Source organism: Salminus brasiliensis, chromosome 1, assembly GCF_030463535.1.
Source record: "Salminus brasiliensis chromosome 1, fSalBra1.hap2, whole genome shotgun sequence".
NCBI classification, from domain to species: domain Eukaryota; kingdom Metazoa; phylum Chordata; class Actinopteri; order Characiformes; family Bryconidae; genus Salminus; species Salminus brasiliensis.
The window spans coordinates 33849329-33867321 of record NC_132878.1 but is presented as its reverse complement, the minus strand read 5'-3'; the positions used below and the strand labels follow the sequence as shown (position 1 = coordinate 33867321).

Here is a 17993-nt window from a genome sequence, read left to right as displayed (position 1 = left end):
GCCTTTGACATAAATGCCTTGTGCCTGATGTTGGTAAACTGTTTTGAAATGCATGCAGTGAAGCAGAAGTACAGTAATAGGACAAATGCAGTCCTGTTGTCTTTTTGCAAAGACAATCAATTATAAAGAACATTTTCTTTATAAAAAAGAAAAGAAAAACAAAGAAAGCATTACACTGACCTTCAGTGATGTGTTGTACTGAAGAAAGAACAGAGTTATTTAGTAAAATATAATTTAAAATGTAATATAATTTAGTTCACCACATTTTAAACCTATCCTAAGACCTAAACCACCTTTCCAGACAGATTGGAATACATAATGGCAGATTAACTAAAAGAGGCCCCACAAGGCAGGGGAAGACTATAAGGACTACTATAAGGACTACAAGGACTTTTGGTTTCTACAATGCAGACTGTTACTTCAAAATGGCAGTTTAAGGAAACTTTAAGGAGTGAAGGATGGTGGTGCACCATTCTACTGTACAGCATTGCTTACATGAACATAATCTTTATGCAAGAGTACAGAATTAATACCTTAAGTGCTATGAACTAATAAAATCTACATGAAACTAGAGGCCTTCTGCAAGGCACACTGTTAAAAGTATCCTTGAGGAACCTTTGGAGGTTCTTCAATTTAAAACTGTGGCGAAACATTTTAAGGAGCTTTGAGGAAAAAGAAGAACCTCTAAGACTAAATATATTAAATAGTAAACCAAAAAAAATTCAATGACAAGTAATTTACCAAATCCCACTCACCTTCAGAGACGTGAAGCATGATGAAGAGAAGGTAAAAGCTCAACAACATCCTCACTAGTAAAACAACACTGACCTCACAGCACACGGACAGCTCCACACCCAGCCCTGCACTAGCCCTGTATACACACTCTCAGAAGCTCTAAGTGTAACCCACTGTAATGTCTGTGCAGCACATAGGAGCTGTGCTCAAACACACTTGGACAGAACTGATCTCCCTTCTAAACTTTCATCAGACCACTCATGAGAATCATTAAACCACAAACAATGACACGGTGTCATCTGAGTTGTGAGAACAACTGCTTCTTCCTCTTTTGTGGGGCATAATTTTGCAGCAGACGCTCCCACATTAACCAAAGTACTGTAAGTACACCAGAGTGCATTGGATCCCTCCTTTCTGTGATCTCTTTAGTTCTCCTCTCTTGTCCTTTTATGGTGATGAGATGTGGTCACATGCCAGTCTAGCATCTGTGACACATGTATGTCTGGATTGCAGTGGTTGTCTTAGTCGATGTATGAAAATAAAGCATAAAGACTGGTGGGACTAGGTGGGATGAATGGGATGAACCATAAGTAAGGAAAACATGTGTCAGCTTTGGCCTCAAAAATATTTTTTGCTTTGAAAGACCTAATTTACAGTGTAAAATCAACTGATTTGTTTAAATATTATTTATAAATAAGGTCACTTTTTTGGAAGATGAGGGCAGTCAAATGTGAGATTAGAGGTTGTGGGTGAGGACCGTTCAAGTGGTATGTTTGGCAGTGGGGAGGCTCTTTCTATTGGCCAAATGATGTCAAATGAAATGTGTATTCACCATTACAACTCCCATTTTCACAAAGCAGACTGATTTACAGAAATCCAGGTCCTAACCCCCAAAGAGAAGGGGCCAAGGGCAACAGTGGCAAATGCAAACTCCCTCAGAGAAAAAGGATAAAGACTTCAAAGTGAAACCCATTCTTCCCTATTTGACACTAGTGGGCAAAAGAGTAACAAGAGTTCCTAAATAGTTCATAAATAAATGAAAAGTAAAAATATATATATCCAAAGTGATGTAAGAAGAATGAGATTAATGCATATTTGCTGTTTAGATGTTCATATGAACATAGTGTGAGACATGTATAGAATGCCTGGAGTCGATTTTAATCAATAGAATTAATTAAAGTCAAAGGAAAGACCTTATCTTGCCATTTAGACATCTAGCCCAGCACAGTTTTTAGTTAGTGAATAACCAATTGTTGAGCTCTCTCCAGCACCAAACTGAACTACTACACATACAAGGACAGCTGTGGCCAAAGCTGCTTCTGCTTCTGCTTTCTTCAGTTTCTCTTTTTATATTTTTTACCAGGAGCATGATGGGACATAGTAATCCCAAAAGGATTTTAGTTACAGTCTTGCAAATAGTGACCTGCACGTCTTTGCAAAGCCATCTGTGGATAACAACAGATTATCTTTACATGTGAGAGAGTGTCAGACTTTAGCCTTTTAAAACTATTTTCAGTTTCTTTCCAAAGTCTTCCAAAGGCTCTGTTCCAATTGTGTACCAGAAACTAATACTATTAGGTATACACTATATGCTAACCTTAATAGTTTTATAGTTAATAGGGTTTGACAGGTTAGTATGTGAAAATATGATTTTACCTAACAGGAAGTGTTGCAATGCCAAAATAAACACTGCAAGTTTTCCTGTTGCTGCTACACTTGCATTATTATCATTGCATTGTATTGCATTGTTTCATATGTGAGCAGAGTTCCTCCCTTTCCATTTCACATTGCATTGTAGGGTAATAGTGTGCAAAGTAGCAGCACTCAAAATCAGATCGATTTGAGCATGTATCCTGGATATCTGAGTATACTTAACTTTAACCTTCATTACATACTACATACTCATTAACTAGTTAGTATTAGTAATAGGTATGCAATTGGGATGCGCCCTTCGAGTGTATGGTTAGCATAAAAAGGACCCACTGTTTGCTGAGTGAGTGCAGCGATTAATGAGTGCCAGTCACACATGCAGTTTTAACTAGGATTAGGATTTAACTGCCTGAATCTGTATTATTTGACAAGTCAACAGAAATTAGGAAACTTCTGTCTAAGACTAACATATACTCTGATCAACAATTTTAGTAAGACCACCTGATGTAAGGTATGGACTTTACAAGACATTAGCCAGCATTGACTTTACAGAAATTTGTACTACAGCAGCTTTTCTGTGGGATCAGATCAGATGGGCTAGCCTTTACTCCCCATGCGTATCAATTAGGTTTGCACATATTTTTTTGCTTCCAACACATCAACCTCAAGAACTGACTTCACTTGCTGTCTAATACGTATACCCCCCTCGCTTTGGTAGGTGCTATTGGGATAATTAAAGTTATTCACTTCACCTGTCAGTGGTTTTATTGGTATGGCTCAAGGGTTTATTTATTTAGACCTAACACTCACACTTTACACTAGAGAGAAGAACACAGGAGGGTCTCTCTTAACAACTGTAGCATGTATGTGTTAGATGAGTGGTTTCAGATGCCACCTACTTCCTCTTTTCAGTTTTTCACTGGTGCAGATCCTGTATGTAGGCCAGGTTTTCAGCACCTTGGTCAGCAACCAAGCAACTTTAGGTGCATCTTGCAGACAGGAAGCTTTCAATGAACATACACCTCAATCTTCACAACAAACAAATAGGTTGAATTTTTGGACTGGAACAATTAACCTAAAGATAATTTTGAAAAATAAGATTGGGCAACATATTTAATGTGCTAACTGTTTATAATCATAATCATTAATTTACCTTTTCAGATTAAACAGGTTAATTTACTACTAACTGAATTTGTACACACTAGAACACAGGTCCTACAGTTACACGCTGCATTCTGACATGGTAGAATGAGGTATTCATTAGGAAAATGTACGCTTGTTAAAACTGAATTCCTCTGACCTTGTCATAAAAACATGTTTCAAGCATGACCCACATGTGCCAAAGTTTTAAACCAGGCACATTCAAACACTTTTATTGGGTATAGACTGCAGCTGAGAATCATGTCTAGAGGATGTCAGAGGATGCTCTGCTTCAACAAAATTAAATTGAGTTAATTAGCTGACTTGCTAAAATAACACAGGTAACATAATACATAATGTTTTGCATTTTAAATGTGTATGTATCATTAAAAAGCATATCAGTGCTCCAAATACATATATGAATAATGAACACAATAAATTAATAGCTAAATAAATAAACAAAAGAATGACATTTACCTGTTAATGTTATTAGTTCATGCTGTTATTCCTTTTTTAAAACTGCTACAGTAAACAATTCGATTTTCTTACAGCATTTGAATGCACATCCTCCTTATGTATGCAGTCTTTTGACCACCAACTTTTAGTGGGTAGTCACAGCAGTCAGATGACTGGAGCTCAGTGCTTCTAGGTATGAACAGTTCAGACAAGTGTGGCGATATTCAAGGAAGAATATTAAATAAAATATTAAATAAAAATATTAAATAACATAAAATTGGCATTCCTTTTATAACATACTCTATGTGATGGATAGGTTGTGTGTTATGAGCAGTGTGTGCCCCCAAAGCAAAAATGAAACCTACACCACTTCTCAATCACATCACCACTGACCTGTTCTACAGCCCTGTTATACTTATGTGGGTTTTACCTTTAAAAGAGGACATAGCAGTGTTTGAGGTTCACAATATTTCACTACTATTTACCAAAACTCTTATTAATCTTTTATTCTTCTGTGATACATAACTGTATGTGCATTTGTAGCAGGTTTAAATGTACCTTTATTCATGCTTTATTAGTTTTTTGTGGTATTTTAAATATGTAAGAAGCATAAATAATTATATGTTTTCAAATATTATTTTATTCATTTTTCTATTGTCTTTAATTTTTCCTCTGCTTTTATTTAGATGCAGTGATGTGAGTACTGAATCAGTGGGTTTAGTGCCGGGTTGGTCTGGACAGGTTCTGTTCCGGGTGGTGACTACAAGGAAAGAAGCCATGAACACTTCTCTTTATAGTGTCTAGCATTCCTCCTGTGTAGTTGAGAGTGCCCCCATGTGGCTAACCATTAATCCATAAAAGTGAGTTACTATCTGTCCATTGCAAGTCTAATTACATATCACACAACCTAGTGACTGTAGTGTCACCTGTCCTAAAGGTAAATTTCAAAGCATTCCAATAAGATATGCATAAGCATAAGCATAACCAATAAGAGTGGAAAACATCTAAGGAGGTGAATACTTTTACTGAAGACCTTTTATAGGCAATATATATATCAACCTTGAATCTTAATTTTGTGATGTAATTTGACAGTTTTTTTTTTTATTGAATTAATAGAAATGCTCCATGACACAAAGCTGGTTTATATTGGCTTCCATTGAAGATTGAGTTTAGAGTGTCTCAGAGGTGATGCCGCAATGTCCCAGGTGTCCAATAAACAAAAACAAAAAAACATTTCAGTTGAAATAAACAACATCTGGATGCAATTCTTATATTCCCATTAAATCTGAAGTGAGAAACAATAAATGCTCATTCAGATGTTTTGGCCGCCAAATGTTAAACTCATGCTGATGTTACAGAACTGCGCTACTCCAGAATGATCACTCCATCTCCATCAGCAGTGCTGTAGTGAACTGTAGTGAATGGATCTGATGTAGCTGTTGGCAAAATAGAAAATAAATGACTAAAGTAGGAAATCAATATGATTAAAGCTGTGTGACTGTGTAGTTTGTACCTTTGGTTCTCTTGTTGTGATAAACTCCAGCTACTATAATGTGTAGAACGATCACAGTCAACAAGGCAAAAGGGACGAAGGGCAGAGTCTGTGGAGGAACTGCAAAGCATCATGTAAGTAATTTATTAATCCATTCTGTACAATAGTACAATAGTATCATTTAATAGTAAAACACAGATCCAGGTTGTGTTTACCTTTAACAGTGACCCTGAAAACTATGTGCTGACATCCTCCAAAATCACACTTATACCATCCTCCATCCTCTTCAGTCAGGTGTGATATGAGTAGAGAGAGATTAGCTGATGAGAGATCATTAACCAGCTGAACTCTGTCTCTGTACTGATCACCCTCTCTGGATATCTCGTCCCATGTGTTTCTCATTGTGTTCAATTTCATCCAGGTAAATATCTCAGGTTTGCTGTATGGGTCAGAGCAGTAGCAGGGCAACAGAACTGACTCTCCTGTATGTGCTGTGATATCCATTGGTGTTCCATTGTTTTCCAGCGTGCAGGCTGCAGAAACAAATGTCAGCAAAGACGGTTGTCATGTAACATTAACTTTTTTATCTTTAATCTTTTAATGTTTAATCTTAAACATTTGAGTGTTTTCCAACTCAAAAACACCAATTTCAGTTGACTCTGTTTATTTAGTCAATGAGTCAAATCAGTTTACTTAGCCAGTGAGTCGAATCTGTTTACTTAGCCAGTGAATCAAACCAGTTCACTTAGCCAATGAGTCAAATTATTTTACTTAGCCAGTGAGTTGAATCAGTTTACCTGGCCATTGAGTCAAATCTATTTACTTAACCAATGAGTCAAATTAGTCTAAACATAAATGTAAATAAACACAATCAGTTTGCCTTTGCCTGACTTTTTTGCATTTTTATTTATTTATTTTTTTGACATAGGTGGTAAAACTAAAACATTTTGAAATGAAAGAAGATAATTTTTTGTAATATAGGCTATTATAAGTTTTGGTAAATGAGTAAATGTTTATGTATTAACATTAAATAACAAACTTGCTTGATTTTAGAGATATCACTTTTAGAGATAACACATACACACTGTCATAATCCTACAATGACAGTTTAATTCAATTTGTTGGCATGGTGTGGACTCGACTCTTAAACTCAGTCCGCATATTCTTCCTAGGATTGAGGTCAGGACTTTGGGGTGGCTATTCTAAAAGCCTAATGTTGGACTGCTTTTTCATTTCACAATCACCAATGATGTGTGTTTAGTTTCATTCTCCTAAGCTTCAGTCGTCTAGCCGATGGTTTGAGGTATCCCTCCTTCATCATTTCATCTTCTTCAGGCATATACATACAATATCTTAAAGGGATCTGACATGCTAAATTGGACCTTTCTATGATTAGAAAGTTCTACATAACAAAATCAGTTAGTATTATCCCAATATCAATCTTCTTTCTCACCTTTTTAGCAAAAAATAAATAAATATGAAGACATTTAAAATGACCTTTTTTTCAAATGTCATTTGAGCATTTTTAATGTGTGCATAACAAAGGCTCATTTAACACTACTTACTTTTAACAGTGAGCATGATAGTACATGAAGTATGTAGCCTTTCATTTTAACATCACACATATACATGCCTCTTCAGTCAGGTGTGATATGAGTAACGAGAGATTTCCTGGAGGGTGATCATTAACCAGCTGAACTCTGTTTCTGTACTCATCACTCTCACTGGCTTTCTCTTCATTTGAATTATTAACTTTCTTCCAGATGAAACTTTCAGGTTTGGTGAAAGTAGGCCTGTCAACATGGAAGGTTATAGGTCATCATGACTTTGTTTTAGTGCACCCACTGAGGTGGGTCAGTGTAGTGTTAGGAGTCTTGCCCAAGGACTCTTATTGGTGTAGCGCAGCGTAGTCACCCAGACCGGGAATCGAACCCCAGTCTCCCACGTAGTGTGGCAGCTCACTGGTAGGTAGTGATGTTATCTGTTGCGCCACACCACCACCACTGCACACATAACTTCCTTCATCCTCTTCAGTCAGGTGTGATATGAGTAGAGAAAGATTTCCTGGAGAGAGATCATTGACCAGCTGAACTCGGTCTCTGTACTGATCACTTTTAATGAGTATCTCTTCCCATTTGTTTGTGAGTGGGTTGTGCTTCCTCCAAGTGAATGCCTCAGGTTTGGTTTGTCGGTCAGTGCAGTAGCAGGGCAGCAGTTCTGTCTCTCCTGTACGTGCTGTGATCCTCAATGTTGTACTACTGTTTACAAGAGGGCAACCTGCAGGAACACATATAAGTAACATTAGGTTAAGCACTTTTTCTCATTGTCTCATATTGTTGTTACTCTTTTTTTTTAAATACATAACTTTGAATTAGGGTAACACTTTACTAGGTGGGTCCATTGTAGATCTTAAATGCTTACCTGACATTCAACTGTGTATTAAATGCAACTGAACTGAATTTAATTGTAAATGATTGTCTTTTGAATTTAACCCTACACCTAACTCTAACCTTAACCTTAATCATACCATTTTTGGATTAGGTTTAGGGTTAAAATTAAGCTTTAGTTTAAGTTTAAATTTACTGATCGGGTTTAGGGTTGTTTCAATGTTTAAGGTTAGGGATAGGTGTCACATTCCATTTACATCCAGCTCAGAGTTCAGTTGCATTTAAGACATTTAGTTGAATGTCAGATGAGAATCTATGAGGCAGCTATAATGGACTATCCTAGTAAAGCGATACCGGATATTGAGCTTAATGTATTGATATTAAAGTACCCAGAGTGCCTGGCTTGGCTTCACTGTGCAGTTCTAACCTATATTGCACTGAGCATTCAAGGCAACATTTTAATTCTTTTTTTTTTTCAGCAATTACTACATGTTATTTCAGAGTATGTTGTGTTTTGGGTGTATAGGTAGTTCAGATATCTTAACAGTCAAGAACACATTTGCCCAAATATGGTAAAATGTCAAATGAAAAGTAGCAGCATAGAAATGTTTGTTAGAAATTGCTTAGTAAGAAGGAGCAGGTTGCTAGGCGTGCCCAGTGCATGTCTGTACTAGTGTGTTGACTATGGCAGAGTGGCACAGTAGAAATCACATTGCGTTAAACCACTTCAGCTTCTGGGTCAGCTCAGTAAGTATAAATTAAACATTTAGCATGACCAGTGCGATGTCTTTACAACCGTCAGTCCTTCTAAACCACCTTCATAATACAATATAAACAGGTTCTAGTGTGCATTAATCTTTTTGTGGTAAAGATGACATATCCTTACATTTTTGGTCTGCACTAAACAGTATCAAGACACAAATGTCACTTACCTTTAGAGGTGTGAAGCATGATGAAGAGAAAATAAAAGCTCAGCAACATTCTCAGTAGTAGAACAACACCAATGTCCATGCAGCACAGAGGAGCTGTGCTCAAACACCCTTAACCGAAACCGGCCTTTTTTAATTTCATTTCGGAGAGACGCAAAACCTCACACAGTGTCATGTTGTGAAAATGCTTGCGGCTTCCTCTTTTGCATTGCAGCATATTGCAGTACACACACACACACACACACACACTGGCATGTTACTTCATCTGCAGCAGACAAGGAGTGTGGGTGGAAAGAGTGGACATGAGCAACTATGAGTATGAGTATATAACTATACGCACTTATTCCTTGCTTTCTATCCTTTACCTCTATACACTGTGTTTGATACTAAAACTATACATAATGGACCTAGGGTGTAATTTGGGTCTTGAGAACTTTTTTTTTGCCAATATCTGCACTGAAGTTTTTTATCTCAGTAAATTAACACAATAATTAAATTAACAAATTAACAGAAGACCAAGGGATCAAGATGGCGGCCAAAGTTTATATATGCCCCCAAGAGAATTTGGGGAGGGCCAACGTCTGTCCATCTGTCTGTCCTTCTGCTTTTGTCTTTTATATGGTAATGGTCTTGGTAATGTTGATATACCACAGCCTTTACTAGACTGATGTGTCCCAACAAAAAAGGTTGAGAGCCTCTTCCACTCCCAGCATGTGGGTAATTCCATAGATATTCAAGGTTAGTATGCAGGTGTCCCAGCTGTATTTTTAATTTTTTTTAGATAGTTAAGATATCTAGGTTTGGTTTCCTCATCTTTTACTTAGCTAAATTGAAGGTTATACATCAATGTTCTTTGGCAATGTGACCATTGGCTTTTCCTTGGCTTAGATTACATCTAGGCTTTGTTTTCTGGTAAGTCTTTGGGCTATATGTGAGTCACTTCATTAAAGGTTTCTGGTGAAAGTCAGTTGTTGGCTTGATCCCTTCACTTCTCTGGTTGCTTCCATTTGTGTGTCAACCCTCAGGTAAATGAACTGCAGGAGGGTGTAACAAGCAATTATTAAAACAACAACAACAAAAAACTTAGTGACTCACAGAAAGCGCTGACTGCAAACATGACTGCAAAAAACAATCAATGTCTGTTCAACCAGTGGAATGGGCACTAGGAGGACCATGAAGCATTCACACAGCATTAGACAAATGACGTGCCAAGGCTGTTAGAACTAGGCCTTTGGTTAAATGCCAATTATTTGTGGTATCTATTAGCACAGAGCTTTTGCAGCCGTTAAAGCATAGCTCTCAAACACACTTAGACAAAACAGGGTTTTTTTCAGATTTTTATTTAAAGTGACATGGTGTGGTCTGAGTCATAAAATTACTCACTATTTCCACTTTCATAGATCATCGTGGTACAAACACCCAAACACTGACACATTATAGGCGAGGGCTGGGGTGGACAAGACAAATAGTATGTATATATATATATATATATATATATATATATATATATATATATATATATATATAAACAAAGATGAAAAAAAAAAAACACTAATGGTAAAACATGAAGGCTAGCCAGAGTAAAGCGAATAAAGTAAAATATATACCCACACTGTATAAAATGGGAGTTGTGTGGTTAAAAGGAAGGCAAGACACAAGACACGAGTCATGGTGCTGATCCAGACAAAGGTACATAGCCAAATTTAGTTCCCGTCCAGTCCTAGCTGCAAGTATTCCAGCAGAGTAATTCTAAGTATGCTCCTCTGGTAGTTATGTACTCTCTTGCTGTTCTCTGCCGAAGTTCATACTGTCTAACATTCCATAATGTAGTTTATACACTCAACTCTGATCATAAACAGGTTTTTGCAAGTGTGTTTTGTGTGATTAAGTGTGTGTGTGTGTGTGTGTGTGTGTGTGGGTGGGAAAGAGTCACTGTACTTGGAAAGCCTGTATTGCAGCAACAAAGGCTTTTGAGTAGAGCCAGTGACCCCAAATGTAATCACATGTTTATTATGTTTATTATTATTTATTTATTTATTTTTACTACTGAGCTGTCCTTTGTCACTAACATTGCCTTTATAGGCTTCAGTTCTGCAGATATTGCTAGAGTATGACTCATGGAATGTTCTTCTTGTTCCTTGTTATCAGTCAGTTCACTGTCAGGACAGTGGTTTAAAGTGTCTGCAAGTGTGATCGTGTGTTTGGAGAAGATCACTTTATTTGGAAAGCCAGCTCTCCAATAACAGAGGCTTTAGGATAGAGCTGGTGACCCCAGTACTGTGTAGATATTTATCAAAGCATTAGACAATACTGGGGTCTCTGACTCTGTAAGAACGCCTCTGTTGTTGCAGTACTGGCTCTGTTGTTCATAAGCTCTCAGGTAAAATCTTGGTACATGAGTGCTTGTCCTCAGAAAACCATTGAAATATTCCACAGAGGAGTGACCCCATGCTCTTTTATTTTCCAAGAGCACATGCTCTCCAAGTTTTTCCAAGAGCAGTCATTCTCTCCTTTCTGTGGTCAGAAAAAAGGAAAATAATTGGTTTTATGGATCACATGGCAATCCAAAATTAATTGTGCAAATCAGACCAGGTCAAAGAAAACACACAGGTCATTTGAAATAAAAGAAAAAAAAAGAAATATTTGCATTAGAAAATAAAGAAATAAAATGATTAGTGCAATAACAATACAAATTTAGAATAACAATAACAAAGGAATAACAATAAAACAATAAAATAAAACTTTTTTTTCTTAAAACTTTATTTCTTGCAGTCTAGTCATGGCCCAGAATCTGACAAAATTCATCACATTCAGTAATTAAATACTAATAACAGGTGTTCCTTGCCAAATGTCCTTCACATAGAATGTCATATTCTCACTGAAATTGTTTGTACCGTTGAATATGAATATAAAGACATGCTCAGTAAGCCCACACTTCTTTTCAAATCTGTCACATCCCATGGTCTAACTGACCACTGGCATAGAACATAGGATATGCTTATGGATATATGATATAAGCATTTAACCTTTTATGAATTTGTGCTTCTTCAGAAGCTCTGTTCTCGCCAAATTCATGCATGCACAATTTAAGCAGTCAAGGTTCTATATAATAAAGAACCCCCTTTGACCCCTAAAGTTATTTAACACATTTTAAAAACTTTTTTTTTTACACTTCATTTAAGCTAAGTTAACTTAGGTTGTTCCTATACATAAAATAAATCTAATTAAGTCATCATTTAAGATTTTTAGACATTTAGGCTGGTGAATTTGTGCTGATGATGCAGAACTCCTCTACTTCTCTACTCCAGACAGATCACTCCATCTCCATCTGCAGGGCTGTAGAGAACTCTGGCAGGATCTGACTGAGCTGTTGATAAAACAGACATTAAATTAACAATGTCAACAATTGCCTCAATTTTATTAATAGAAAATGGGTTCAACATAGTAATGGGTTCTTGGACTCATAACAATTCTAGACCCTTTTTGGTACTATACACTGTAGACCTATCAATAAAAGTTTCTATGAAGAGTGATAAACAAAAAATCTATCCAGGCAATAATCTTTATAAGCCATTTTAATGGCTATCAGAGTTGTTATAGTTTTATGTTGCACCTTATCTTTAACTGATGACTCACTGATGAAACGTAGTGTGCAGCAGTGGGATTGTGTAGTTTGTACCTTTGTTTCTCTTGCAGTGATAAACCACAGCCACTATAATGTGGAGAAAGATCACAGTCACCAAGGCAAAGGGGACGAAAGGCAGAGACTGTGGAGAACCTGTAACAAAAAAAATATATATTTCTCACATATGATTTTTTTAAAGCTCTCAGAAAACGTTCAAGCTCCAAATGGACAACTTTACAGAAGAAGAAAAAAAATGGAACTCTTTACATCAAAATGCAAAACACTGCAAAAATGTAGGTTTCCGAAATGTTGTCAAAACTGTCACATTAACTACTGCAGAGGTGTTCAGTAAGAACTTTTTTAACAGTGTCCATGTCTTTCTGAAACAGACCATTTTTTAAAAAACATCAAGCAAAATGAACAGGTTAGAAGAACCAAATCAATATTTGATGTTCATAGCTGCAATGGTTTAAATACAATTATTAAATCTTGAATAAAAAAGAATTTAAATTATTTAAAAGACAGTCTTTTATTATTACAGGAGTGTTCAGCAGATTGTGCTAAAGCTAACTGTATATTATTCTACAGAATGTTTTACCTTTAACAGTGAGTGTGATGTTGATGTGTCCACTTCTTTGAACATCACACACATAATCTCCTCCATCCTCTTTAGTCAGGTGTGATATGAGTAAAGAGAGATTAGCTGGAGAGAGATCATTAACCATCTGAACTCTGTCTCTGTACTGATCACTCTCACTGGATATCTCTTCCCATGTCTTTCTGTTTCTTTTGATTTTCCTCCAGGTGAAAGTCTCAGGTGTGGCGAGCAGGTCAGTGCAGTAGCAGGGCAGCAGTACCGACTCTCCTATATGAGCAGAGATACTCAGTGTTGCTCCTTTGTTGTCCAGAGTGCAGCCTGCAAAAACACATGTCAGTAAGATGAGGTTAGTCAGATACTCCCTGATTGTTGTTACAATTGTTGGAATAGATTTTTCAAATTATAGTAAGAGCTTAGGATGACCAGGGTGATTTCTGTAAAGCTGACTATCCTGTCCTATTTTAACATACTAACAATAACTTGACTCTAATTTGTGGCATAAGTTTCAGCTTTCAGTTTTTCAAAAGATGAGTTACGGCCTGTTTTCGGCAATGTGGTTTCCCTGGTTAATAACACTCTCCCCAAATAAAAATAATTATTTCCTTCATCATTTCTGTCAGTAGCTCTTGCAGCGCCTCTCTCTCTGTTTCCACGGTCTGTTTGATTAGCTTGGCTATTTTTTCAGGTGTTTCTGTCAGGTATCCATGTGTTACTTGTCACATACATTCCAAAGGAAAAGAAACAACCTTCCTAACTTTCAATTGAAAATCAGTTCCAAGTCATTTTAGACAACACAACATGATGGACTGTCAACTTTTAACTTTCAATTGTGTAAAAAAGTTTTTTTTTGTTTGTTTGTTTGTTTTTTGCACAGCAGAGAAAACAAAGCTGTCAGAAAGGTCACATTAATAGTTGGATGTAGCTGGGTTTTAGTATTTTTAAAAAGGATGTCCATGTGTTTCTGAAACAACCCTATTGTATGATCAATTAAATTAACTAAAATCTCACAGAAAGGGACGTTGTATTATTTAAAAGAATGTTTGAAAGCATCATATGAAGCCCCCCTTTAAAACACAGCAAAGCTGTTCCATCTTACCTTCTGTTGCGGTCAGAGTGCTGTATTCAACATTAGACCTTTGAGAGGATGCTGTGGTTAAAGTGCTTGGACTGGTCTGTCTGTTGACCACTGCATTAAACTGTGTAGTTTTAGGTTGGATCACTGTAGAAAGAAAAGAGTGTAATAGTGTAATAAAATTAATATCAAGTACTAAAAAAACAATGTCAATGGTTTGAGTTCACATTCACAAGTCAGTGAAAGATAGATAAATAAGACTATCAGAAGAACTGTGTATCTAACAGAACTGTGTAGAGTTAGCTCAGGTTTCGAGATGCCAGTGCTTCAGTGCAATTTACCCAAATAGTGTTTTACCTTTAATAGTGAGTCGGATTCCTGTGTATTTACTTCCTTCAAGGTTACTGCACCTGTACAGTCCCCCATCCTCTTTAGTCAGGTGTGATATGAGTAGAGAGAGATTGGCTGGAGAGTAATCATTAACCATCTGAACTCTGTCTCTGTACTGATCACTCTCACTGGATATCACTTGCCATGTCTTTCTGTTTCTTTTGAGTTTCCTCCAGATGAAGGTCTCAGGTGTAATGAGTAGATTAGTGCAGTAGCAGGACAGTAGTACTGACTTTCCTATAAGTGCTGTGATACTCAGTGTTGCTCCTCTGTTGTTCAGAGTGCAGCCTGCAGAAACACATAATAATAACAATAATAACCAGAATAATAATAATAAAATGTTATTTAATAACTCCTTTTCTAGAGACACCCATAAACCAGCTGGAAAAGGTGGATTTTGAGACCATCTCTGCAGATGAACAAGCATGCAAGTCAAAAGAGACATAGCCAGCAACACTAAATGCTTTCACCAAAAGTACGCAACTTAGAGGGAGAAAGCAATTCATCAAAACACACAAAACTGTGTGAAGATTTAGTGTATATATATATATATATATATATATATATATATATATATATATATATATATATATATGCATATCAAGTGCAAAAACCGTGAAACCTAACGATGTCACCAAGTTGGAGTATGTACAGTATAAAAAAAAACAATGGGCCAAGAACTGGGCCCTGAGGTACACCAAATGTCAGAGAGCATAATTCAGATCAAAACCCCCCAGAAAAAAACAAACTGCTGACTGCTAGGTAAGACTGGAACCAGGCAAGTACAGAAGTACAGTACCAGATATATGCCAATCCAACAACTAATATTTCCTAAATGCAGACCGGAACACCTATAAAGATTATTGGATTCTGTATGGTCTGTTAATTGGGCAGCTATAGTCGGCTCTAGTATTTTAGCGATAAATGGAAGATGCGTTGACATAGAGTCTAGCTGGCATTTTAGATATCTTCCTGATATGAAATATGATATAATTTATGTATATGATCTTTGTTATGTGTAGGGAAGTCCACATTCTGAGTAATACTTCAAAAAACCAATGGCAAATTTTCAGAGCAATTACCAGAATCTACATGAATTTTAAAATCATCAAGCATCATCAAGTCAGAACAAACTGGACAGAGCGGGTTGTGAGCAATTCAGAAAACTCTCAAAACATAAATAAAAAAAAACAGATTTTCTTGGTGAGCATGTTTTTTTTTCTAAATGACCACAATCAATAGGTAGAGGCATTCAAATGAGGTCATGTAAGGAACTGGAACAGTCTTGACTGCAAGCATAGATTAATGTACCGCAGCAAGTCCTCCACCATGGCCATTAGGATGTTGGCAAGTTTCCATCAAACATCAAAAGCAAGTCAATGTCTTGTTCCAAAATATTATCTGCAATAAACCTATTGTTAGAAGAACGAACATTGACACACACACACAGCAACAACATTCATGTGAGTGTTCTGTGAGGACAGATTGGCAGTTGGAATGACTCTGACCACTGACTGGATTGGAAGAACCTGGTAGCACCTTAGAAACTGCAGTGCATCAGTAATGGAGCCAGGGTTTTATACCATACATGTTGAAGAGCATAATGTTCACTACATGAATCCCTTATTGTTAGTGTGATAGGTGGAGCCTTCACAGGATGTATTCATAATGAAATTTTGACACAACACGAAGGATAACTGTTAAATTCAAATTATGTAGAAAAGTGAAAAAATAGCCTTTTGCTTTTTTATGCTTTGCATAAATTATTTTAGCTTTTGAACTCAAACATCAAATAAACAGGTTAAAACCATGTAGTTTAAAGAGCTATAACATTAGTGCACTTTAAATCCAGTTGTTACACCTACAAGGATTTCCCCTGGTCTCTATGTGTAGCACTGTAAATTCCACACTACACTGAAGATTCACAAATATATATAGGAATTTCTGGAAAAATAAGCTGCTCCATCTTACCTTCAGTTGGAGACTGAATGTGGTGTTCAACATTAGACCTTTGAAAGGATGCTGTGGTTAAAGTGCTTTGACTGGTCTGTCTGTTGACCACTGCAGTAGACTGTGTAGTTTTAGGTGGAACCTCTGTAGAAAGAAAAGAGTGTAATAGTGAAGGAGCAAGACAGCTGCAAACAGCTATCTGGAGATTTGCTGATGTGACCTGTATCCACAGATCTGAGTTAGTTGAGTTCGTATTCTAGGTTTTGAGAGACAGAGAGTCAGCTGCATATCTAGTAAAACATAGTCGAGCAACCTCAGCCTGCTGAACGAGGGTATGTACATACAGATATAATTCACAAATCATTTAATGCTGATCAAATATTTTGCCATCTAATAATGAAAATATAAAGTGCAACAGTATAATTTAATGTTTTAATAATTTTAATGTAAAATAATATAAAGCATTTGAATAGGAAACTTTTTTGTGACAATCTGATGGGTGAACGAAATGTGTTTAGCCAATCCACCTCAGCCAATCAGCTTTTAAGAACTGGAATCCATTTTATAAATGATCATTTACACTTTCTGCTCAAAACTACAAATAACAGTTTATTCTCTTGACACAAAAAGATATCCAAACACATTTCTATCAACTAGCCACACACATATCAGCCTGGTACCAACAAGCCATGCAAATTTCCTACAATCCAGCTACCATAACTTGTCCCTTAGCTAACAAAACATGTATTAATAGTGCCCAGAAATAACCAGGTGATCTGTTATAAAAATACACATGTTTTTTGTAAAATAGCTTGTCGACATGTTTGTCCTCTAGTCTTTTGATTCAAATGCTTTGCATGCTGACTAATTAGGGGTGCAAACACTGCAGGGATTTTTCTTCTACTTATTATTATGATTTTTTTTCCCTCACAAAAAATGAGCTGTGGAGCAAAAACCTGTAGTCATCTTCTTATTCGTTGTGTGACTGAGTTAACCCAGTAGGGTTAGTTAAGTAAGACATGCTACTGCTAGATACATGCTACTAATTAGATACATTAAGTATGATGATGATTATTATTATTATTATTATTATTATTATTATTATTAACTATATTATGTTTTACCTTTAACAATAAGCCTGATCTTGATGTATCCACTTCTTTTAGCATCACACCTGTACTCTCCTTCATCCTCTTCAGTCAGGTGTGATATTAGTAGAGAGAGATTAGCTGGAGAGTGATCATTAACCAGCTGAACTCTGTCTCTGTACTGATCACTCTCACTGGATATCTCTTTCCATGTGTTTCTGATTGTGTTGAGTTTCTTCCAGGTGAACATCTCAGATGCGGTGCGTTCAGAGCAGTAGCAGGGCAACAGTACTGACTCTCCTGTGGGTGCTGTAATACTTAGTGCTGATCCACTGTTTTGCAGAGTGCAGCCTGCAGAAACATATCAGTAAGGTAACATTAATTACATACTGGATACCTGACACTGATACTGCATTTTGAAATATGTAGGCTAAAGCAATATATCAATGTGAAATAAATGTGGTTTTCTGATTATATGTGG

General features: G+C 36.6%; 1 protein-coding gene across 1 annotated transcript; it reads right to left on the bottom strand.

The window, feature by feature from the left end:
* Positions 1-12088: 12088 nt before the first annotated feature.
* LOC140574655 (cell surface A33 antigen-like) lies at positions 12089-17762 on the bottom strand. The gene is made up of 6 exons (XM_072694954.1): positions 17549-17762; positions 16446-16568; positions 14442-14762; positions 13013-13330; positions 12469-12567; positions 12089-12156 (listed from the first exon to the last, which is right to left on the bottom strand). Exons 1-6 carry the CDS (start codon positions 17760-17762, stop codon positions 12089-12091), a joined length of 1143 nt encoding a protein of 380 aa, XP_072551055.1.
* Between the last annotated feature and the right edge of the window lie 231 nt (positions 17763-17993).

Coding starts and splice junctions, on each gene's coding strand:
- LOC140574655 (XM_072694954.1), bottom strand. CDS start 17,762: ATGTTCACCTGGAAGAAACTCAACACAATCAGAAACACATGGAAAGAG. Junction 14,763..16,445: donor CATTCAGTCTCCAACTGAAG/GTAAGATGGAGC, acceptor GTGTTTCTGCAG/GCTGCACTCTGAACAACAGA. Junction 13,331..14,441: donor AATCCGACTCACTATTAAAG/GTAAAACACTAT, acceptor GTGTTTTTGCAG/GCTGCACTCTGGACAACAAA.